At 31.4% G+C, this 26,936-nt stretch overlaps 1 protein-coding gene across 1 annotated transcript; it reads left to right on the forward strand.

Annotated features, from left to right (window-relative positions):
* The first annotated feature begins 21,097 nt into the window (after positions 1 to 21,097).
* Positions 21,098 to 22,227, forward strand: LOC114916492 (ethylene-responsive transcription factor ERF036). Its single transcript, XM_029273260.2, has one exon. It carries the CDS (start codon positions 21,217 to 21,219, stop codon positions 21,853 to 21,855), a length of 639 nt encoding a protein of 212 aa, XP_029129093.1. The 5' UTR covers positions 21,098 to 21,216; the 3' UTR covers positions 21,856 to 22,227.
* Positions 22,228 to 26,936: the final 4,709 nt, after the last annotated feature.

A 26,936-nucleotide genomic window follows, 5' to 3' on the forward strand; every position in this document is an offset into this window, starting at 1 on the left:
AACACCTTCAAACTGTCGAGGCAGTCACATTGTTGGTTTTCCAAGCAAGCGCAGCCAAGTCTCTGTAATATAGTTAAAAGGTTGTCGATCCTCAGGGACTTGTGAAGTAGATTTTGATTTCTATTATGTTAATTGTTACTTGTAAATTCAAAGCTTGAATGATCACACATGTTAAATATTTGATGTGAGCGGTAAATTAAACTAAGTAACCAAAATTAAGTTAAAATTAAGAAAAACAGACATGAGAAATAGTTGGGATTAGATTTCATCAATCTCCCTCCTATGCATTCCTATTGATTCTTTAAAATGATTCCATTACTCATTGTCATTGAGTTCTCTATATCCATTCAGACCCAATTCCTTGGCATAAGAAATTCTAAGATATTTAACTCAATGAATGATTCCTCACTTCATTCAGTTAAATATCCTGCATTAAGAGTCAAAACTTATTACAACTATTAATTTCAAAATCATTTCTGACTTTCAAAACTAATAGGTGATTTGTTCCAAGTCTAGATTTAGAAAATATTTTCCAACCAAATTACAAATCTGATATCAAAGATAAATGATCAATTTATCAAAGCATTAAGAACAGAATACAAATTACTGACATTGAGTAATAGATGATATATATATATATATATATATATATATATATATATATATATGAATCAAAGAGGAATACAAAGGAGTTCAATGATTACATCAATCCCAACCCTGGAGCTTTAGCTCTCCATAGAAGAAGAAAGCACAAGATAACAAGAGGAAAGGTAGAAGAAAGAGATCCTCCGAAGAACCGTGTTCCCACGAGCTCCAAGGTGCTCTATTTTGTCCCTTCATCTCTGTTTTTCTCTCGTGCAACTTCTAATCCCTATTTTCTCTCTCTTCTGCCCTTTTATAGGTGTTGGAATTAAAACAGAGTAGGCAAGAAAGAGAAGGAACTGCTCAACGCCTTGAAACGGCTGAGTGGTTTGGAAAATTCTTTAACATGAAGTAATCTGAAGGGCTGAGCCCCTCAAATCCGCTGAGTGCCTGAGATGATTCTTCACCATTAAGCAAGCAAAAAGGGTTGGGCGCTTCAAATCCGTTGAGGGCCTAAGAGGCAGAGAACACTCATTCTTTCAGGGCCAAAACTGCTCAGCGCTTGGGAGTGGTTGAGCGTCTCTACTTTGGCGCACTTGCTAAGCTCTCTGACTTGAAAGCGCTCAACCCTTTTGAAGGGCTGAGCAGTTTGCCTCCAGACTTCAAAACTTACAAAATAAGCACAAAATCTGATCAAAAGATTCAATACTCCCTGTAATAACATAAAATAAGAGTCCCTCTTTGATTCTAAGTATATTGGCCAAAATTATATCAATATGTACAAAAAATTGTGCTAGACAAGTGTCTCAAATTTATATTTTATCAGATTAATTAGACACTTATCACACGCGTGCCTATAACGCTATTGAATATCAATTATGTTGAGCTTAATGCTGTTGAAGCTAAGTGAGTTTTGATGATCACAACACAAACAACAACTTGGAAGCACAAAAAAAAAGTCAAAGAAGAGTCAAGAAAATGCTATGAATTGGAGCTGTGTAATAGAACTTAGGAAATAAATTGTTTTGAATGTGTTTTTATATTTTGTGTGCTTAGTATGCTTTGTGCATAAACAAAATCTATGTCTAAACTAAGTAGAGAGTATATGATGATGAATTAAGAAGATTGGAAACTTATTTTGAGGTATAAAATGAAGTTTTAAAAACTAACTCAAAATAATCGATTATCGTTAAATATAATCGATTATTCCAGCTAATAGGCTAAGTGGAATGCCTTGCTGTAATAATCGATTATTTGTCAAAATAATCGATTATCCCAGGAACAACTCTCTAGAATAATCGATTATCCAGCAAAATAATCGATTAAATTGTTCTTGGTTGGTTTCCAGAAAACCTGAAGAACAAAATAATCAATTAATCTTTAAAATAATCGATTATCTGCGTCTGAAACTTTTATAAATAGTTTGAACTGATAATCATTCTGTGAAAAGCGTTTTTGTGAGTCTTTGTGACATCTTGGAGAAGTTTTCTTTGTGAAATCCAAGAGTAAAAACGTTTGTGAAAAGCTTTGTTAGAAAATCATCATCATCATATTCTTGAAAGGGGAAGATAAAGATTTGTTCAAGAATTCCAGGTGAATTCGTTCCTTTATTCTTTGTGAATCTTTGTAAAAATCTTGAGAAGGGTTTCTCAAGTGGTAAGGTTTCTTGTAGTGGGTTCTACAAGGGGTGCTTTTTTGGGGTCAAGAAAGTGGTTATCTTTAGTGTTGAAGTATATGCATGTGTGTGTGCTTGTAAACCTTCTTGCTTAAAGATAGTGGAACAAATCTTAATCAGGTGTTGATTAAGGACTGGATGTAGGTCACATGTGGAGTGGCTGAACCAGTATAAACGACTTGTGCAATCTTCTTGTACCTTATCTTTTACATTGTGTAATTTCTTGGTTGAACTTTAAAGAAGATAAAACTTGATTAACAAGTGTATGTGAATCTTGATGGTTTAAATCTGAATTAGTGCATTGTTATTGAACCTCATTATGTTATAATCAAGTGGGCAAATTGCATTCATATTTTCATAACAAGTCTTTAGAAAAGTTTCATTTGGAAATTCAGTTATAGAAAAGTTTTAAGTGAAATAAAGATCCTAGAAACTCTGATAATTTTTTAAAGGGTCATAGAATTCAATTCACCCCCCCTCTTGGATTGTGCCATTCTTTTCTATCAAATTATACATCTTGGATGCATGTGAAAACTAAAAAAGGTAAGGGAGAGGGTAATAGTGTGAAAACTGAAAGAAAGAATCAAAACTATTTATAGAAATAGATGAGAAATGGAAAGTAAAAGGTACATGGAAAAATTGAAAAGAGAAGAGAAGAGGGCATGTGAAAAAGAATGAAAAAGTGTTAAATTAAACATTAGAAGTATATAATTAAAAATTATAAAAAAAAAATTTAAAATTTTATTTTAAAAAAAATGTATCTATAAAGGGAAAAAAAAAAAGAAAAAAAAAAGGAGGTGTAGATCTTGAGCCATGTTTCAATGTTTTTGTCCAAGTGCCAAAATCTACCTCTTGCTTGATCCGTTTCAGTGCCTTGGGTAGTTATTTTCGGCCGACAAGGACCGTTTACTTATTGCCAAAACTTTGGGGCTCATGATATATATATCTATTTTTTTTATAAATATACTTTTTTTATTTTATTTTTTTAAAATTATAAAATATTGTAGTTTTTTTAATTTTTTAATTTTATACTTCTAACTTTCAATTTGTTACATTTTTTCTTTTTTTCACACATATTTTTTTATTATTTTAATTTTGACATACTACCAAATTAGGTAAGGTAGAGGAAAGGTAAATGAGTACATATAAAAATTAAAAAAAAAAAAGAAAAGATGCGTGAAAAAAAATACTAAATTAAATATTGTGGATGTAAAATTTAAAATAAAAAATAAAAAAAATTAAGAATATTTTAAAATTTTAATTATTTATTAAAAAAAAAAGAGTGTACTTAGAGAAAAAAGAAGGTGTATATATGATGAACCAAACTTCGGATGATTGGGCCAAAACATCGTTTCTAAATCGTTTCCGAAACATCTTTTTAAACTGAATTCATTTTGTTGACCGCAGAAAAAAATAAAATCGATCCATCTACCTTTTTTTATTTTCAAAAAAAAAGAAAAAAAATTCCAACAAATCGTTCTATTCGATTTTTTCTTTGTTGACGATCTAACTTGTGCATAAACAGTAAGAATTTACCGAGCCTGACACGAACACGTGTTGTAGCTCAATATCTGTCCAGGCATGTGGTAAATATAGGTCCGTTTATTTAAATTTTAAAAACGTGTTTCTAAAAAATAATTCTTTCGATAAAAGTTGTTTCTTAAAAAAATAGAGAAAATTATTTTTAATAAAATAGTTTAGAGAAACTCATGAAAATTAAAAATTATTTATTTTATTAAAAAACCTTTTTTAAACAAAAAATCAAACAAATGAACTCATAACTCTCACTCAAGTAGTCAATTAAGAAAACATATTGAATTACTTAGTTGAGAGTTATTGTTCCTATACAAGGGTACATCAGTAATTTAATCGATTTCATCATCATCTTCTAAGTCCTTGCCTAGATATTCTTCTCCTTGTCTTCAACTATTATCATCGGAAGGACAGCAGTGACTAAACTCCTCGCTATGAGCGAGGATTTAACGCGGCTGCATACACAAGGCAGGATTCGAACCCCTGACCTTGCTTAAGCGTGGATCAACCCTTACCGCTGAACCACACGCTTGGGGTTGTTTAAATTAGCCTTTGAATCCAAATATATCAATGTAATTTTTTTTTGTTGATAAATATAAAGGTATTTATTTTTCTTTCTAAACATTCTTATTTATACTATGCTCAATTTAAACCTATAGAATAAATCATTCATGATTATAACACATTTAATAATCTTTTAGACTTTAGAGAAATGTTCAATTTTTTTCTCTTTATTACACCACTCCGGTATAGTTATAAGATCAAAATTGTAAGTAATGATATTTAATTTTTATATTTTATAAGAAATGTAATTTAGTTTCATATTTATTATTAAAAATAAAAAGTATGCAATTTTTCTCATTCTTGGAAAGTAAAAAAGAAAAAAAAATGTTATAAAAATATTATATCTTATAAAGATAAAATTAAGCATTTTTACTTGGGAAACGACAATTCATGTAAAGGAAACCCCAAATTCTTCACCTATATTAAAATCTTGGAATTATAATTGGAAGATTTGGTAAGGTTTTAGGTAAGAAAGTTTATTCTGCGTATATTATGAAAGATCGCGTCGCGTACGTATGTGGGTCTAATAAAATTATCAAATGTCATTACTTTTACCAAATTCAATCTTTAATGACATCCTACAAAGGAAAATGCTAATTAATTGGATCATGCAACGCATTGCCGTTGGTATATAACTGTTCATGATAATTACTTAATCCATTATTGAAACAAATCAGTTTTTTCTTTCTTTATTTTACTAATTAATTTGGAATTTAAGCAGGGCAACATTCTTAATTACCCAATTGGTTATTGTTTAAAAAACTGAAAGCGATGCAAATTGAGAACGATATTATATCTTAATATTAATCAAAGACTTTGATTCATATAAGTTAAGAAAAATACAACGCATTGATACTTAATTGAGTATTTCTTTAGTACATTTGTTATAAACATTGACGATAGATCATTGGCTTCAATTCTGCACATTTTTATAAATAAGTGATAGAATGAAAAATAATTGACGTTACCAAAATTATTTGCAAAACCTTGGATTTTATAAATTAAAACAACAATAAATTTTGTTTTATACCATCTCAATTATGTATATTAGTTAGTTGATTTCCTGTCCATTTGTCAATTAAAAAAAGGATCTCTATACATGCAGAGAAAACAATCACATATAAAATAAATAAATAAATAAATAAAGTGTATGTTTTATTTTCGTTTAAAACTACGTCTAACAACAATTAATGTTACAATTTCTTTTGGTCACGAACGGCAAATCAAACACACTGTTAAACTGTAGTAATTGAAGAAAATTTTTTTTTTAATGGATTAAGATTATTTATAAGTCAACAATTAATATATTTATACTTTGTAAGTTTTTTTAAATAATTAACTTGGAAAATTATTTAAAAAACTGTGTCATAATAGAACCATTTAAATAAATATAAATCTACTTTTAAATAATTTAATTGACCTAAACTTGCTGCAGGCCAATGAATTTAATAATTTGAATTGACTTTATATATATATATATATATTGAAAATTTAATGTACTTTTTATATTATTTGTATTTACTTAAATAGAACAGTTTGTTAAAAGTAAAAACTTTTTAAATGCTTTGAACTGTACTTTCTAAAATTTTAAATTGAACAAACTTTAAAAAAAATCAGTTAATAAGCAAACTTCGCCAACTATGCTTAATAACTATTAAGTAGTTATTTTTGCGAATAATTAAGATCGACTTAGTATGAAAGTCGAAGTAGTATAAATAAAATTCCATGTTAACCTTTGTTATTGTTGTTATAATTTTCTTCTATGAATTAGAAAGAAAAATGTTTCCGTAAAGCCTCAATCACTAACTGCCTCGAAAGAAAATAGTAATACTAATGACTTAAAACAAGAACAAGTCATGGCAATTTGGAAGCTTTAGAATTAAAAAGAAAAGAAGGTCATAACACGTGAAAATTCATTGATAATTTGGCCCACAGTCACACCTTCACGCATAAGTGTATAAAAAGATATTTTTAAAGTTATAAGTAGATATATACTTGGTTTTGATATCTTAAGTTATAAGATGTATTGATATTTGATGGTTTGGGTGAGGGCCATAGGACTTAAATAATAAGAATATAGTGAATTAACATAATAACTAATTATTAATATTTGTCTATTAAAAAAATATATAAAAAACACTATCGAATACTAATATATACAAATCTTTTAGAAAATATTCTAATCAATTTTGATTTGTCATTAAGACAGATTAACTTTTTTCACTAAATCAAACCCTAGTAGTTAAAGTTAAAATAATATGCGATCTTATTTGAATCCTATTATAATGTTTATATTGTTTGTGTGCATAGGATCGATCCAACCTTAAAACTAAACAACTCCTTATTTTAGGTCTTCCAAAAATATATATATTTTTTAGTATTTATACTATTATTTGTTTTAATATAATAATATGTGACCGGCCCTCGTGTGGATCCATTGATATTTAGATGTTAGAATCATAGTTAGTGATGAGCAATTCGAAGAATGAATATGTACTAAAGTAACCTTCACTTTACAAGCCGATTTTTTAAGGTTGAGTTAAGCTTAATCCACTATTCTAAGATGATATTAAAAATAGGTCACTCACCATTCATTGATACATGTACCATAGACATGAGAGGGTGTATTCAAGTCCTACCATTGAAAATGTTGGACGTGAGGGGAGTATATTGGAAAAAATTCAAATCCTACGTCGATAATCCACTATTCTAAGAGTTGGTGAGGACAAATTGCAGAATTGCTTATACTACATTGCAGAATTGTATGCAGCAGTAGCAGGTTTGTTGTGTTCTTGGAGGACAAATTGGACTTGCTTAATTAATGGTTGCAAGACACAGTGGGAGATGGCTTGGACCCATCATGCATACGTTAGCTACTAAAGACATTAATTTTGTGCCCAACCTGCCAAGCATGAAGTCTAGTGTATTACCACGTTCATCACATTTTTGTTTTACAAGACAACTTGTTTTCATATAAGTAACAAATATTTTTCAAAGTTCTTTTTATAAGAATAAAGATTTTTTTAATGAAAATATTTTTTAAATCTGTATCTAAACTCTTAATACAGATCATTCGCAAGTCATCCAACAAATCGAATTTAAATCATTTTAGGTAAAATATATATATATATATATATATATATATATATATATATATATATATATGAAAGACACGTGAGCGCCATCATATAATAGTATTATCATGTGCTGATAAAATAAAAATATTATTTTATTAATAATACTTGCCCACATATATAAAATAATACTCATCGTACATCTACTACAATACAATAAATTTTTAACAATATTTAAAAAATATTACTTAATTATATATAAATATTACTAATTTATTTTTATAACATATTATCAAATATTATATATAGTTCATGTTGTATAGTTCATGTTATTAAAGTCTTTTAATGACATTTTTATACAATTAGGCAATATTTTATAAAGTTTTTGTTAACTTTATAAAATGATAATTAATTTTAATTTAGATATTGTTATCAATTATTATATTTTTATGCTTCTTAAACTCTTAGGAGTTAAAAGAGGGTTGAAGACATTTTTAATTAGTTACCAATAATTATATATTAAATATCAAAGTTCATTTATTTTAAGTATAACTATATAATTATATATATTCTTTATGAATCATTCATTTATTCGATATGTGATTATAATTATGGGTAACAATTATAAATGAGATAAATATATATTTTTTTACTTGAGATTTTGATTTTAAAAGCAATTAGAAAAAATATTGTTAAAATAAAAAAAATGTTACTTATGTGTAGTAACATTTTTCAAAAAAAATGTTGCAAAATAACTAATGTGACATTTTTTTTACTCGATATGAGACTTTGATTTTGAAAACAATTAGAAAGAATAATATTAAAATAAAAAAAGTTATCCTATCTATAGTAACATTTAAAAAAATTGTAAAATAACCTATTTATTCAATATATAGTAACATTTTAACAAATATAAGAAATAAAATGTTGCTAAAGAATTAAAATGTACTTGTGATTAATTTTGCACAAATCTCATATAAAGAATAGAGATAATAAAAATAAAAATGTGATAAAATGATTAAATGAGTAATGTGAGATACAATCAACTTGAAAAATATGTATAAGTAATATTACTTTTTTTTAACAGCCCCTTTTAAGATGATTTCAGATACTTAAGGATTAGTTGACTAGTTAAAATTGAATGAAATTATTTGTGATTCATGCTTGTTATTCAGCTAAACCTTTACTTTCTGTTTTTCTGTTGAAGCATATCTTTGATCTTTCATCTAATAGTATTATAATACCTCATCTTTCTATCACCTTCTATAGAATTATATAAAAAAAAACTGGGGACTAATGATTGGAGCATATATATTTCTTCTTTAAGTTTTTCATGAAGAAATCTTTACATCAATTAAGTTGTTTAAGATGTAATTCAAATGCAACACACATAGCTAGAACGACTCTGATTGTGGTCAATCAAACAATTGACAAGAATATCTCGTTGAAATCAATGTACTTTTTCTTAGCACACCTTTTAGCCACCAATCTTGCATGATACCGTTCCACTTATCATTGCCACTTCATTTGATCTTGTAGACTCATTTACACCCAATGGCATTTCGACCTTCTAGAAACTCAACAAGTTCTCATGTCTTATTTCTATGTAAGACCTCCATTTCTTTCTATATTGTTGTCATTCATAAAGAAGCATCTGAACTCCTCAAAGCCTCTTGAAAGGTTGATGGTTCTCCTTTTTTAGTTGGAAGATAATATACATCATGGCATTGCCATGACATAATCTGAGTGCCAAGATGGTCTCCTTATCTCACATCTTGTTTATTAAGCTTCTTCGTTATTGGTCTCATCTAGTACTTGTTCTTCATACTGTTGTTCTACTTTAGAAGTGTTATCTTTTCTAAACTTCTTTTCTATCACCATTATAATAGTATTTTTAGTAGTGTTCTCATTTTTCTTCTCCCTTTGCAATTCATTCTCTACAAACACTATATCCATGTTAACAACAACCTTGTGGACAATGGGATTCCACCAATGATACCTCTTAACATTGTCAACATAATCCAATAATGTAAACTTTCTAGATTTTGGATCCAACTTCGTTCTTTTGTGGGAGTTGTACATCACATACACATGACATCCAAACACATGTAAGGAAGAATAATCAGCTAGTTTGTCTCTCCACATCATCATTGGTGTTTTCAAACCGATTATTGTTGATGGTGATCGATTTATTACATAACATGGGATTTTAACTATTTCTACCTAGAAAGATTTAACAACTCTCGCTATTTTTAGCATAACTTTTGTTCTATCTAAAAGAGTTATATTCATCTACTCTATTACAACATTCTACTAGGGAATACGTGACTTTGTGAATTGCCTTGAAATATCACCTTGCTTGCAAAATGTCAAAAAGTCACCATCTACATATTCTCCTCCATTGTTTATCCTCAAGCACTTAATGTTTTCCTCAAATTCAAGTTCCATTTGTGTTTTAAATTCCTTGAATACTGGAAACACACCTAACATCTTCTTGATTGGGAATACCCATAAACTCCTAGAGTAATCATCAATGCATGATACAAAGTATTTTGCTCCTTTCAAAAATATTTTCGGCGATTTCCATACATTAGAATAGATTAAGTCAAGTATATGTTTGTTTCTCATAATTACTTTGGCAAAATTTAATCTATGATGTTTGCTTGTTACATAGTGTTCACAAAATGGTAAATTTATGTTTTGAACCCTAACAAAAGATTGCATTCTACAAGAATTTTTAGGCCTTGCTTTAACATATGACTAAGTCTACGATGCCACATCATCGTTGCTTCCTCTTGACTTCTTATTGTAATTGATGCATTTGCTTCTTGCAGCGTATCTTCTAAAAACATGTATAAATTGATTGTGATGTTCTATACTTTCATCATCACTAGATACCTTCAAGATTCCACCTTCATTGTGGATCTTGAACCTGAAGTCATCCGATTGCCCAATGGACAATAGATTTTTCTTTAAGTCATTAGTGCAAAATAGTCTTGGTGTCGAGTCATGTACCAAGTTGGAGTTGATGTTACTCCCTTTAAATTTCTTTATCTCATATTTTGTTGCCATGATTTCTTTATATTTTTTTTCTCTCAATTAAATTGATTGATGCAACTTTCATCATGAATAATATTGCTTACTGGAACAATGACGGTTGTTTACGGTGGAATTTGTTTACGGATTCTTTATATTCGGACTAGCACTACGACAGTTTCAATTTAGGTATGAAGTTCAATAATCACTAGTTTCCAGATATTCATCAACGATTATCAACAAACAGTGTTCATGCACATAGATGCTTAAATAAACAAAATGAACGATAGATATAATTCCTAGACAAATCATAGTTCATGGTCTTCAAGCATTATAACGTTATCAGAAATTACATGAATGAAAATTAAGTAATTACAAGAAACATTAAGACTAAACTAATCCTAACCTAGAAAGGAAAAAAGAAAAGTGGTCAAGAAGCAACCATACCCAAACACGATTCCATGCACGAAAGCCATATGCGCAGGCGGAGAGTACTTCAGAGCTCTATTCAAGTATGAGTTTTTCCGACCTTTGTGACAATGCAGGCTTCTTGAATTTATAGAGTGAATCAATGACGGTTAACTCACTCAGACGCTCGTGCACGTAGGCCACTATGAGATAACCGCTACCCACTATGCTCATTATGTGGCTTCTAAAGTGTAACTTCTCATAACCGTTCTTCGCGTATACTAACTTCTCGACTTGGACGCTAACTGTCTTTGTATGATCCTAAGCACCCACACAATTTCACCAAATCTCGAACATTGTTCAACTCGAAATAATTGTCTTCGATCTCGAATCAGCTGTTATTGGTAGGAGTTGATCTCAATATTTTTTGAGAAGTTTTATGTATGCTTCAAACTTTTCGACTATATTTCTAGCACGAATACATACAACTCCTAAAACGTTCCAGATAGGTGTTCATCCTCCTCCATCTTTCGATTAGCTTCATAAGTACATCTTTCGATTTCCCTGATTTTCGAGTAGTCTCAACAACGGTAGACTGTAAACTAGTACACACTAGGTAAGTTCCTAGGAAAGAGAGGTGGGTCACTAATGGACACACTTAAATACCAAGTCTTTCCTTGCCAAAACTTTTTCCAAATTTGCACTTTTACACTACCCACATTATATCCAGTAACAAGAATAACTCTTTTCTAATGTAGCATATCAAACAATAATGCAATCGCGAAACATACTAAAAATTTTCTCCAACACTATATTAGTGTTCATCACAGTAGAATAAGACCAACCTATGGCTTTGATACCAATGTTGGGTATTAGAATAACTAAATAATAACACAACTAAAATAAGATATGAGAAAATAAGAGTAAAAAGAGACACTAGACACAATAGAAAAACTTTACTTAAGAGAAAATTACATTACTTCTCACTCTAAAATTCACTCCTTAAAACAGGAGAATACTACTACATAGAAAAAACTCTCAAAGTAGATAAAGAGAAGGGGAAGATTTGGGATGATTTTAAGAGGGGGACCACTAGGCTTTATTTATAGCTTAGTGGGGCTCAAATTAGAAGTTCTCACCAATGTGAGACTTTTACATCTAACATCTCCACCATAACATTTTTTTTTTATCAACAAGACTCAAACTAAAGATCATGCTTTATGAGATTGAGATCAATTTCACTTGAACTAATAATTTATTTGTTGAGAGCTCTTATTTTATCAATCACATATAAAATAAGTGATATAATAAAAAGTAATATATAATAGCAAAAATATATTATACAAATAATATAACTCATCTTTTTTTAAAAAAAATGAAAAATTACTGGTCATGTATAAAAAAATTCATTCTATTTTTTTTTATCGATAACAATGATAATTACGATTAAAAATATTTGAGTATAAAATATTGTATGTATTATACTAAGACTTCATCACTGAACAAACTATAATATTTTAGTTAAAATTAGTAATTTATTTCTGAAAATGTCTTTATTAAAATCCGTAGTTCTAAGACCATGACAGTGAGGGTTATTGTGAATTGTGACTCTACTTTAAGCTCGTGCATTCGAATATTATTTGAAATGCCTCACCCACGGGTATCCTATATTGAAATCCAGTCCGTACCTATGTTAGCCATGTATTAACACAATTTTAATGACAATTTGAGAAAGATATTTATGGTGTAATTTATATTTATAAAACGGCATGTGAATTCAGCAAAATAATAGGGCTTACATCAACGAATTCTCTCAATTATTGTATACTAATATGTACTACTACTGATAATATAATGCAAACCAACCGCAATATGAAATAGAAAAAGACTATTTATGTAACCCAGATCCGTTTCTTCCTCAAGCAAACGTGTAAGACTTAGCACAAATTAAAAAGAAAGTTTTTCTGATGACTCGTGTTAGCGACCATCGTTTCTAGAAATACCTTTCTGTGCTGAACCACAAAAATAATATAAATATAAATATCATTTTATGCTTGTGCATAAATAACTATACAACCCTTTCTTTCCCATGTTTTGTCCTTTTCCTTTTTGTGTTTTCGAGGCCCCCATAATGATCACATATATGAAAGACAAATGTGAATGATAATGGAACCTAGTTAATAGTAATAATTATATTATTATCCCGTACCATTAAAAGGATTGTATTACTAGTATATATAGTTTGTTTTTTGTCGCCATTAGCTCATTAATTAGCAACAAAAATAAGATTTCCATTCCATCCCACGAGCCAATTTTAACTGTGAAAATAGAGCTGACTTTATTTGAATACTACTGTTTATATCAGTGGTTGAACCTTCCTAGTGTTGTTTACCAAAGTGGAAATTCCACGTTTTATTATTTATATATTTACCATTAGACAATAGACACACCCCAAGTAGTTGTATGGAAAATCGATATGATTTTTTTTTTCTTTTCAACCTCCACGGTAAGAATCTTGGCTCCAAATTATTGACCATGCATTTTTGTGTTACATCTAATAATGAATTAAACATCTAGGGCATTGAAATTAATCCTAGAGTAATGCTATTGGTATGTAGTGGGGAACAATAGAAGCCAAACATGCAGATGGTAGATATGTTTCTTCCTCCGTTATTAGAAAGGATGATTAAGACACTAATTTGGTGCATTAGACAACCCAAATCCTAGTGTGGGCTAGGGTGGATATGGTCGTTCCTCTTTTCTCACAAAAGGATGGAAGGTTATGATTCAAATTCCTTGATTTTCATCCCGAGTCATTGTCCCCAAATCAATGCACGATAATTGAAAAACTAGGAGGAGGAAACGAAACGAGATAGAAGGAAAAAGTAAGTGATGGTGCACAAGACTTTGTCCAAGGCTATAAGATAAAAAAAGAAGGTGGAAAAGAAACACCAATGGGTTAGTGAAATTTGTTGGATGAGTGAGGAATGGGGTTTGGACAAAAGAAGAGACAATTTGATCGCAATAGCAACGGGCACAAGAAATACGAGATGTGGACTTTTACGAGACTTAGCCAGAAATGATATAATGAACGTTGGCGCTACAATGTTTGTGTGGGGCCACTTGTACCTTCCTCCAATCCATCCTCCACACCTATGTGACACTAGTACTTGTCAAAATTAATATTCCACTGACAAAAATGTTATTTTTAAACTACTCTCCTTGCATCCTTTTAAATTATTGTAAAAACCAGACACGTGGAAGTGAAAAAATTGCTGCAATTTCTTTTTAATTTCTTATTTGTTTTAGATTGGATTTAAAACTCAATCTATCCAGTGGACTCATTTATTAGATTTTTTTTCATCTATCAAAATCACCACTAGAGATAGATTAATAGTTAAAGAAAAAAATAGTTTAAATAAAAGTGGGAGTATCTAAGTTTAGATAAAAAAATTTCAATAACTCAATATATTATTTCCACTTTCTAAAGAAAACCCCTTTATCATTTACTATAGCTTGATTCTAGTTAAGTGTTTATGATCATATATACATGCATTTATTTTAGGCACATGAAAGAATCTCATACTTCATCTAGTTCAGTTTTAGTCAACAATCCCTCTTAAACATGTTGACTTGGTCTATCCGAGACAAATAAATATTTTGTCTGTTATTTTTTGAATAATTTTATCTCAAGTTATTCATTATTTTAAAAGCATTGGAAAAATATTAATTACTTTTTCAATAATACCGTTAAGAAATAAATATACTGATAGATATACGTTGTTATTATATAGTATAATAATAAATAAAAGCATCCAGTCAAATAAAGTTATTTTATTACGAAATTTAGTTTACTTTATTATTTTCTTAATATTTATGCATTGTTTTAAATGAAAAGTAAAAAAAAAATGTAACTATAAAACGACAAACAAAATAAGTAGAAAAAAGTCGCTATTTTTACTCCAAATATTTGTAAAACGTTATTAACGTGTTTCTATACTAGTCTCTCGCTAATAAAAGGGTTACCCAAGGTAGTTGATGAAGTGCACATCAATTTTTTTGTGTCAATCATAATTAAATGGAAAAATAAGATTATAAGTTCTAACAATATATAATGGAACGTATTCTTATATTAGGAGACACACCTTATAAATCACTCAATTACCACAGTCTTAATTCTCGGTTGAAGTCTTCGCATTTTGTTCTAGGTAGTCAAAGGAGGGGGTACCTGCAAAAAAACACTTCGATGTTCAAGTCAATAAGTGATTGGCGTATTAAATGCGGTAGTTCAGAATCGATTATGTGCCTTATTGAGGGTCTATTTATACTAGTTGTTGTTGGGCCGTGATTAGGAAATGAGTCCTAAAAAATTAAGAAATTAAACCGACGTATTATGTAAATTAATCTCATCTTAACTCACCTGACCTAATTATGTATCGTCGAATATGTGGATCTTGTTGACCGAGTCGGCCGATCCCGATCTTACCGAGTCGGTCGGGTCAACCATACTAAGTGTTCTCGATTGGGTCGACCGCATTAGTTGTACTCGGCTAGTTGGCTAAAATGTATTTTAAAAAGTAGCAGTAAAGATTAATTTTGTAATGAGGTAATTTAACAATAACGAAATGCATGAAGTAATTTAATTTAAAATTAAGAAGAAAAAAAAAAAGAAAATTAATATATCCTTCGAATCAAATAAGCCGAATCATCCTCCGACCAAAGATAAAAGTTTTTAAAATTTAAAATTAATTAATTTATAATCAAATGCAATGACAGGTGTAAGTTTTTAAATGAGTCGACTATTATTTTTTCGGCTCAAGTTTTCGGAGGAATTAAATTTAAAAAAAAAAAAAAAAAAAAGGGTATATGAGAGAGCAGTGTTTTAAAACCCGGACCGACCCGGCCGGTCGGACCGTTTGGACCGGGAACCGGTGGTCCAGCCGGTCCAAATCTGAAGTTGGATCGGTTATGCAGTTGACCCGTTTCAAACCGGATTGAACCGGTCAATTTTCCGGTTCAACCGGTGAATCGGTGGGTCAAACCGGTTCAACCACTTTTTTTTATTAATTTTTTTAAGGGACCATAAATCACAAAAATAATAATGAAAATTGAATCTCTTAATGAAAAAGTAAGGATCTTATTAAATATAACAATGACTACTTGTTCTAATATATTTGTTTGCAATATATACAACTTAAATAACTTTTATAGTATATTATTGTACTGTCCAGGTTAAAATCCGATTAGGTTTTCTTCTCGGGTATTTCCCGACTATCGTATCAGGCCACAAGCCCTTTCGCCTTCTCGGCTCAGGGCTGGAAGGCAAGTGTGCCGTCCATGTCGAAATCCGACCTGCACCTCTATTCGGCAGTGGGGCGACCATGCCTACTCGGCACCAACCCGACCGAGGGCTCAGCATAGACCTAGTCGGTCATGACTCGACTCGACCTGGGGGACTCGATTCCTCTCGCCTAAAAGGACTAAGGAGACTACTCGGCATTAACCCGACTGGGTCCCCTGCGCGGACCCAGTCGGTAAGAACCCGACTAGACTTATCCCCTTTAACCTTGCGCCATCAAGATAAGAACGGTTAGGGAAATCCCTTTATTCTCGGGGCCCAAGAGGCCCATGAACGACGTACCATATAACCCAAAACCCTAGAATTGAGAAAGGAGATTACACTTTTGAATGCTCTGGCTTTGAGGCTAGACCTAGGCAGAAACCCTAGTCCATCCCTTGGCCGGAACATTTTGGCGCCCACCGTGGGGCTACGGTAAAACTTTTCCAACGCCCCAACAAATACAAAAAACCTACACTCTACTATGGCGAGAGGCGGCACATCCAACCACGACAACAACACCCTACCATGGAGGAGATGATGGCGTTGATCAATGGCTTGAAAGAGGAGCGCGACCCAGAGAGAGAGAAGGAGAGGAAGTTTCCCGCACAAAAACAGAGTGGGCTCTGTGTTTTCGTCGGTGTAAGGTCTTGCACCGTTGGATCGAGCTGATTTTTGGACTGTAGGTTCCAGAAATGTGGTTCTTCATTCTGACCGTTCAGATTATTAACCGGAGGCCTGGTTTGGGAGAAACCAGCTTCATATCAGTAGGTGAAAGTGTTCCAGCACAAAACAGAGCTGGTATTGTGTTTTAATCGGTGTGAAGTCGTTCACCGTTGGATCAGGCTGATTTTTGGACTATAGGTTCAGGAAGTGAGGTTCTTCATTCTGACCGTTCGGATTATTAACCGGAGGCCTGGTTTGGGAGAAAACAGCTTCATATCAGTAGGTGAAAGTGTTCCAGCACAAAACAGAGCTGGTACTGTGTTTTAATCGGTGTGAAGTCGTTCACCGTTGGATCGGGCTGATTTTTGGACTATAGGTTCAGGAAGTGAGGTTCTTCATTCTGACCGTTCGGATTATTAACCGGAGGCCTGGTTTGGGAGAAACCAGCTTCATATCAGTAGGTGAAAGTGTTCCAGCACAAAACAGAGCTGGTACTGTGTTTTAATCGGTGTGAAGTCGTTCACCGTTGGATCGGCCTGATTTTTGGACTATAGGTTCAGGAAGTGAGGGTCTTCATTCTGACCGTTCGGATTGTCAATCTGAGGACTGGTTTGTCAAAGAACAGCTTCGTATCAGCAGGTGGAACCGTTTGACGCGAAACAGGATCCTAGTCAACATCTAATGGACTTTCGTGCTCAGATGTCAATTCGTGGAGGAAGCATGGGAGTCTGCTGCGAGGGTGTTATGCTAAAAAGGTTTTTAATGAGGTACCATCAAATAATAAAATCATTATTTTCAAATTGATTCTGACTTGTAGGCAAACTCGTGATTGTCGGCAATAGTCCGGCTGAGCGAGTATAAATAACTTGAAGAACTCGTGATTGTCGGCAATAGTCCGGCTGGGCGAGTATAAATAACTCGATTGATAAAACTCGTGATTGTCGGCAAAAGTCCGGCTGGGCGAGTATAAATAACTCGAAGAACTCGTGATTGTCGGCAAAAGTCCGGATGGGCGAGTATAAATAACTCGAAGAACTCGTGATTGTCGGCAATAGTCCGGCTGGGCGAGTATAAATAACTCGATTGATAAAACTCGTGATTGTCGGCAAAAGTCCGGCTGGACGAGTATAAATAACTCGAAGAACTCGTGATTGTCGGCAATAGTCCGGCTGGGCGAGTATAAATAACTCGATTGATAAAACTCGTGATTGTCGGCAATAGTCCGACTGGGCGAGTATAAATAACTCGAAGAACTTGTGATTGTCGGCAATAGTCCGACTGGGCGAGTATAAATAACTCGATTGATAAAACTCGTGATTGTCGGCAAAAGTCCGGCTGGGCGAGTATAAATAACTCGAAGAACTCGTGATTGTCGGCAATAGTCCGGCTGGGCGAGTATAAATAACTCGATCGATAAAACTCGTGATTGTCGGCAATAGTCCGGCTGGGCGAGTATAAATAACTCGATTGATAAAACTCGTGATTGTTGGCAAAAGTCCGGCTGGGCGGGTATAAATAACTCGATTGATAAAACTCGTGATTGTCGGCAATAGTCCGGATGGGCGAGTATAAATAACTCGAAGACATAGATTACGATACAAGCAATTCTTTAACTTAGCACATTTTATTCACCCGTGTTAATCAGAATTTTGACGATTCCAGACACACAAGTCGGAGCTTGGACGACCCGTGCATATAATTGCAGCTCAATGTTGATCTGACAGTTCTATTCCATTATTTGAATTCTGCTAGTTCATTTTAAATCTAAAGAAAGGTTCACTTATTGTTTTTGAGTCGGCGTTGGGCCGATTGTATGGTTAAATTTCGCTTGAACTTGGAAAATTTTTCATTCACTATTTTGAGTCGGCGTTTGGCCGATTGCATGGTTAAATTTCGCTTGAGCTTGGAGAAGTTTTCATTCATTATTTTGAGTCGGCATTGGGCCGATTGCATGGTCAAATGGCGCTTGAACTTAGAAAAAATTTCATTAATCTATCACTTTTGCAGTCGGTATTTGGCCGATTGATCCGCTGGTTTTGAAGTTTGAAAACTTAGAAAGAATTTCATTCATTTATCATCTTTGCAGTCGGAATTTGGCCGACTGATCCATTGATTTTGAAGTTAGAAGTTAGAAAAAATCTCATTTATTTATCACTTTTGCAGTCGGTATTTGGCCGATTGATCCGCTGGTTTTGAAGTTTGAAAACTTAGAAAGAATTTCATTCATTTATCATCTTTGCAGTCGGAATTTGGCCGACTGATCCATTGATTTTGAAGTTAGAAGTTAGAAAAAATCTCATTTATTTATCACTTTTGCAGTCGGTATTTGGCCGATTGATCCGTTGATTTTGAAGCTTGAAACTTTGAAGCAATCATTTTCATGTATTTATTATTTTCCTAGTCGGTATTTAGACGACTATTATCACGTTCAACTTTTTACTTATAAAAAATTAATTATTTTCCTAGTCGGTATTTGGACGACTAGATGATTTGATATTCAGGTTAACTTAGAAAAATTTTGGCCAACTAGTGACATTGAGATTCAATTTTTAACTTAGAAAATTTGTGGCATTTTCCTAGTCGGTATTTGGGCGACTAGATGCTTTGAAATTCAATTCTTAACTTAGAAAAAATTGTGACATTTCTGGTCGGTATTCGGCCGACTAGTGACATTGAGATTCAGTTTTTAGACAAATAAAAAATTCCCCGTTCGTTAGGGTCGGAATTAGGACGACACGTTTTGCAACACTACAATTTATATATATAACTTGTAAGAACGAGTATATAAGAACAGCCAACCATGAAGTTATGTGAAAGAAAAAGATACCTCTTTTAGGGCTCCGGAAAACCACGGTCCCACGTGACGACTTGATTCTCGGCGTTCTCCCGACACCTATTCCCGGCCCATGGTCGTGGAGGCTGCACCGTCTAGATCAAAATCCGACTTGATCTTTTGCTCGGACAATACCCGACCAGGTTACCCGGCTACAAGCCTTCTCGCCTTACAAGCTCAAGGCTGGAAGGCAAGTGTACCGTCCAGGCCGAAATCCGACTTGACCTTCTGCTCGGACAATACCCGACCAGGCCGCTCGGTTACAAGCCTTCTCGCCTTACAGGCTCAAGGCTGGAAGGCAAGTGTACTGTCCAAGTTAAAATCCGATTAGGTTTTCTTCTCGGGTATTTCCCGACTATCGTATCAGGCCACAAGCCCTTTCGCCTTCTCGGCTCAGGGCTGGAAGGCAAGTGTGCCGTCCAGGTCGAAATCCAACATGCACCTCTATTCGGCAGTGGGGCGACCATGCCTACTCGGCACCAACCCGATCGAGGGCTCAGCATAGACCTAGTCGGTCATGACTTGACTCGACCTGGGGGACTCGATTCCTCTCGCCTAAAAGGACTAAGGAGACTACTCGGCATTAACCCGACTGGGTCCCCTGCGCGGACCCAATCGGTAAGAACCCGACTAGACTTATCCCCTTTAACCTCGCGCCATCAAGATAAGAACGGTTAGGGAAATCCCTTTATTCTCGGGGCCCAAGAGGCCCATGAACGACGTACCATAAAACCCAAAACCCTAGAGTTGAGAAAGGAGATTACACTTTTGAATGCTCTGGCTTTGAGGCTAGACCTAGGCAGAAACCCTAGTCCATCCCTTGGCCGGAACAATTATTAATTTTAAATGATATATTTAATAATTCAATATCTATGTAAATATTACATATATTATTTTGTGATATTAATTGCGAGCATATTATATATGTACATATTATTTATATTTTTAATTTGTATTAATATACCGTTTAACATGTAATTTTTTTTATGTATTTTTTTACAAAATAAAAATAAAAATAAATTTAAATAAGATAGAAAAATTTAAATTTAAAATAAGATATGAATTTATTAAAATTTATAAGTATAAATATATTTAATATGAATATTTTTTAATAAAAATAAATAAAAATCGAGTCATGCGATTTAACCAGTGACCCACCGGTTCAACCTTTGACCCACTGACCCAATACCTTAACTGATTCGATGACCGGTCCAGTTTTTAAAACTATGTGAGAGAGTGTGAAGGGTTTGATGTGAGGTAGTCAAATCACGTTGGATGAGAGTTGAATTGATGGAGAGTTAAAAGGGTTGAAAAAAAAGGAGAGTGAGGTGTGAAAAATAAAGAAAAATAGAAAATGGTAGGTCAAGGGTCGCTGTAGGAGAGCGTAATATAATTGAGTAGAAAAGGAGGAGGGCACAATCGGTGTTCCTGCATTGGCCATTCCCCCTTATCTCCGAATACGTTGGACACTTGGCCTATATGCAAACATTCGCCACTCGGAGTTACAATGACACAAACAAAAACACAAACACAAACACAAACAACAACAACCTCTAGGGAAACAAACTCTTCTGAAACAACCTCCTCCTCATCCTCAGGCTCACATTCCAATTCTACAACCTCAAAGGCCCAGAAGCAGAGCAGCAAGCACCCGGTGTACCACGGCGTGCGGAAGCGCAACTGGGGGAAGTGGGTGTCCGAAATCCGCGAGCCGCGCAAGAAGTCACGCATCTGGCTGGGAACCTTCGCCACTCCCGAAATGGCGGCGCGAGCCCATGACGTGGCGGCTCTGACCATCAAGGGCCACTCCGCCATTCTCAACTTTCCAGAAATTGCGGACATGCTCCCCCGGCCTCTGACGTGCTCCCCGCGTGACATCCAAGCGGCCGCAACCGCCGCAGCCGCAATGGTTAAATTGGACCCCGTCGCAGAACCCTCGGACTCGGAGTCTTCGGAGCTGAGCCAGATTGTTGAGCTTCCCAACATCGAAGACAACACCGTTGACTCCTCTGCCACGGACTTCCTGTTTGTTGACGTTGTGGACAGTTGGGTTTTTCCATCGGAGACGGAGACGGAGACAGAGGGAATCTTGTTTCCGCAACAGATAGAGTTGGAGATTCCCATTTGCATTTGGGATTCTATTTGACTCACTCCACTTTTCCTCTCAATTTCACTTCCTGTAATCTCTACTCTCTACTCTCCTCTCTATTTCACACCCTTACCTTACCAACTTCTCTTCTTTAATCCCTTTCTACTTTCTTCCTTCTATGCTATTGCTACCTAGTAGAAATACAAAATCTCAATGCCCAATAAAATACTTACTCTCTCTACACAACTATACTTTCACATTTTCACCCTAAACTTCTTTTTTTTTTAAGTTTGACAGACGATTGTACATGTCATAGATTCTTAATAGGCAAACATTACCGATTAGTCACTACTATTTTAAAGCTGTATTTATATATCTTATGCTCCGCGCCAATTCTACACATTTTTAATTTAATTTATGTACATATAACACATACATTTAATTTGGTTCTTGTATCGTTAATTTAGCCATTCAATATATTTTTAAATATAAAAAACCAAATTAAGAATAGGTTATAAAGTCAAAATATAGACAAGAGATTCACTAATTATAAAAATAAATTTACTTAGACTTATTTTATTCAATAATTTAAATTCTATATCAAATTTTAATGATTCATTTGTTAAAGTAAATATTCTTAATATATAGATTAAGTTTACAAATTTTTAAAACATTCAAAAATTATATAATACTCCATTTTATTAATTCAAATCAACATATAATTATTTTTATAATTATATTTTAATTTAAATTAATGAAATGAAGTATTAAAAAATTTTAAATTTTTAAAAAATTGTAAATTAGATTTGTATATTAAGAACTTTTAATTTAACAGTTAAATCATTACAATCTAATATAAAATTTAAGTTATTAAGTGAAGATAATATAAACAAATTTACTTTTAAAATAAATGAATCTTCCCTTAATAATATATATATATATATATATATATATATATATATATATATATATATAAACTAAATTAAAATCACGTAAGGAAATAATCATTAATATAGATCTATAGAGACGGTGTCATGGTGGGACTAAATAAAAACTTGTGTACATATGTAGCTAATTTAATAAAGTTTTATATTTAAAAACTAAATTGAGAATTTATTTTTGTTATAATTACGACGATTCTAGCATACTTGTGAAATTTCTAATTTCTAAAACATAAAACTTAATTAAACACAAGTTAGCAAATTAAATGGCCCAATTTCTTACTAAATTGATGTATATATATCACTACCTAGTATTAGTATACTAGTCTCGTAGGCAAAATGAATTTCAAATCACACTCCTAGTAAAACAAAATATACATGCCCCTATCAAATTAAGTAATTATTCTGATGCTTACTCAAATTCAATTGGTTTTCCTATTAAAGATTATTTTTTTGTTTACGCTATAATAAATAAGATACCAACTATATTAAAAAAAAAAAGTTATCCTACTCTAAACTTTTATTTTTTTAAAAAAAACTATGATTAAAAAACACGTTATACATATGCAGGGACGGAGCCAGGATTTCAATACTGGGGGGCCGAGAATAAATAATATATAATTTATAATAAATGAAAATTAAAGTATCAAAAGTGATACCACATAGCAGGCCGTACCAGAAGTCCAAAAGTTGAATAAAAAAATAAATTTGGGTTATTCATTTAATTATACATATGAGTTTATATTAAAAATAGGGGGTGCCATATAGTAATATATATGTATATAAAAAAAAATTAAAATTGTTGGGGGGGCCGTGGCACCCGTAGGTCCCCCCTTGGCTCCGTGCTTGTACATATGATATTGATGTAGTACGTAGTGTAGTATATAAAGCTATAATGCTTGGAAGCTTCACTGGATGTATTAATGCACTATATACTCTTACTTTAATATATATATATATATAGAGGTTAAAAAGTATAATGCACTCTTACATTAATTATTGATTTTCTTAAAATGATTTTGCTAACTGTCGCTCATAGAAAACAACGGATAGATAGACAGTGGAAAGTTATAATTTAAGAACTTAAAAGTTTTTCACTTCTGAATTAACTTTTTTATTCCTTAATTAATATCCTAACGGATCATTAGTAAAGTCATGTTTTCTTAATTTAAAACATCACATATTCATATATTTATAGTAAAACTTGTTTATAAATTAATTATTAATTAGATACAGAAAATTAAAATGTATTATATAGGTCATCATTTGCCCCTTCTAACGCGTTCTGACTATTAATTTTCAAATAATTAGATAAAAAAAAGTATTTTTTTTCATAAATGACTTCAATAATTATATGGTGATTCTATTTAATTTTTTTTATCTCATTCATTTTGCTTCGTTCACTCATTAAGTATGTAAACATTACTTAGAATAATATTGTTAGAGTAAGTGAATCAATAATAACAATAATAGTAGAAAAAATAACAACAAGTAAAGAAATTAAATGATTAGTGAGTATGAATTAATCCCTTAAACTGTAAATAATCCTTCCATTAAAAGAATGCTAGAAATTGACTGAAGCATGAATGTAAGACAGAGAGATCCTAGAAGAGAAAGGATGGAGCTGTAATGAGTGGAATTAATAAATATAGTACTGCGGCAAGTTACAAAACAATTAAATTAAACATGACAAAGGAAGTTCGAATATTAATTAATCTTAGCATAGAGGATCTACAGCAATTCAATACATGATTTATTTATGATGACAACTTGTCGCCACATCATCCATGCGTCCTTCTAAAATGCTCCAAGCGTGTGGTTCAGCGGTAGGGGTTGATCCACCTTTAAGCAAGGTCAGGGGTTCGAATCCTGCTTTGTGTATGCAGTCGCGTTAAATCTTGGGGCCAGCTATCTCACCCTTTGAGGTGCTTCCAACGTAGCGAGGAGATTAGTCACTACTGTCGGCGGTGAATACTCCAGGGACGAAAAAAAAAAAAATGCCAAAGAATTCATGGCGGTTCAACTTTCCTTTTTATTTTCGTTTACACTAACATTTCATGTTTTTTATTGGATTATTATTTAATGATTATGGATGGGAAAATTGACTAAATTGAATGTATCTCAACAATTTTATTTATTATTTTTATAGTGATTCTATGAATCTTTTCTTTATTAAAATGAACTTTTTATAAAGTAGTAATTAATGTATTCATGAGTCAATCTTGATAGAGGAAAAATAGTATCTTCAATTACAGTTTCTTACAAACAAAATAAAAAATCAAATTTTAATATTTAATTAATAAATACAAATATAAAAAATGTGAAAATTTTGATTATTTTTCATCTCTTTATTTGATATAATGACATTGTCATTTCTCTTAAGTTAATTTTATATTTTTATTATTATAAATCCATCATTTAAGAAAAATAAACCCTTATATATAAACTATAAATGAGTATTTTGTATGAAAATATTTTTAGGAATTTTTTTTGACAAAAAACTTTTTAGAAACCTTTTAGTTTTATATCTAATTTAATTTTTATTTATCACACTTATTTATAAATTAAATTTTAATATTTAAAAAATAAATATTAAATAAATAAAAATAATTTTGTACTATAATTTAAATTATTTATCATAAATTTAAAAAATAATTTATATTTAAATATAGTATTTATTTATGTACAAAATTTATTTATAATTTTAGCCGAATATGAGCATTTACTCTATGTATTGTACAAATAAAAATATTAATTTATTATAATTGACAAATTGGTTGTTGTGACCAATTTTAACTTTAACCGTTGTTTTACTTTATTGTTTTCAGTCTTTTTAAATGTGCAATTGTCAATTTGTCATTAAACTATTATTATATCCGTTAATGTGTTTGTGTCATATTCCATTTCACGCTCATCGCCTTCATCATTAAGCGATTCAGCCCCTCTGTCTTCTAATTTATCATAAATGTTTAATTATTTAAAATATAATGATAAGTGCTTTTAAAACGTTTTAAAAGATTAAAAAAAAATATTTTATAAAATAAACAAATAAAAAATAACGAAAGTAACACACTTTAATTGATTAGCATAATAAACTAATCCCTTCAAGAACTCTTCAATTTTTTTTTAAGTAGGTGGTAAAATTAATCGTTGAAACTCTATGTCGTTATTAATTTAATTCCTAATTTTAATAAAATTTAAAATTTAAAATTTAATATGTTTCTCATTTAAATCTTTCTATTAAATAAGTTTTGTTTTTATAATTAAAAGTGTCTATGTAGCTTAATAATATTATATTATATATACATGATATATATGTAAAGTTTTATGTGTCAGGTAAGTGTATCACATAATATATATGTTTCATGTGATATATGATTATAAAATATAATATTAATTTAATTCTTGAATTTGTAATATTATGTCATTTTAGTCACTAAAATTATAATTTAATATCATTTTAATTCTTAAAATTTTAATTTGATGTCACTTTAATTTCAAATATTATCATAATTTTATTTTAATCAAGTAATTATGACTTGAATATTTTTAAAATAAAATAATATTATAAATAAATAATAAATATTATATTATATATTTTATTAATATATTTATCATTATATTTATAATATTAACTTAATTTATTTTGAAATATATAATTAAATTAATATTATAAATATGATAAAAAAATATATTAATAAAATAGACAAGTTAATATTGAATATTTATTATCTCATTTGCAATATTATTTTAATTATTTATTTTATTATGTAAATATTCAAGTTATAGTTATTTGATTAAAGTGATATTGAATAACAATTTTAGAAACTAAAATGAATACTATTATAACTTTAAAGATTAAAATAATATTGTAGTATATATGTTACGTAATATATATGTATTAGTTGTATGTCACGAAATTATTTTTGTTTGAAAATTAAAATTTATTTAACAAAGATATTTAAATAAGTGACATATTTTTTTAGTTTCATTAAAATCAGAAATAAAATTGAAAATGAGATATAATTTTAAGGATTAATTTAACTTTATTTTAACTAATTCGTTTGGCTAATTCAATCTCTGGCGTTGCTGCTTTGGTTATTTGACCTGGTTTGGTGTTTTAAATTAATAGTGCAAGTTTATTTTGTTTGAACAAAAGGCTTGAGAGAGACAGAAAGAAGTAGTATGAAACAAATC

This window comes from Cajanus cajan, chromosome 5 (genome assembly GCF_000230855.2).
Source record: "Cajanus cajan strain Asha chromosome 5, NIPB_CcT2T_4, whole genome shotgun sequence".
In the NCBI taxonomy this organism is placed as follows: Eukaryota; Viridiplantae; Streptophyta; class Magnoliopsida; order Fabales; family Fabaceae; genus Cajanus; species Cajanus cajan.

Coding starts and splice junctions, on each gene's coding strand:
- LOC114916492 (XM_029273260.2), top strand. CDS start 21,217: ATGACACAAACAAAAACACAAACACAAACACAAACAACAACAACCTCT.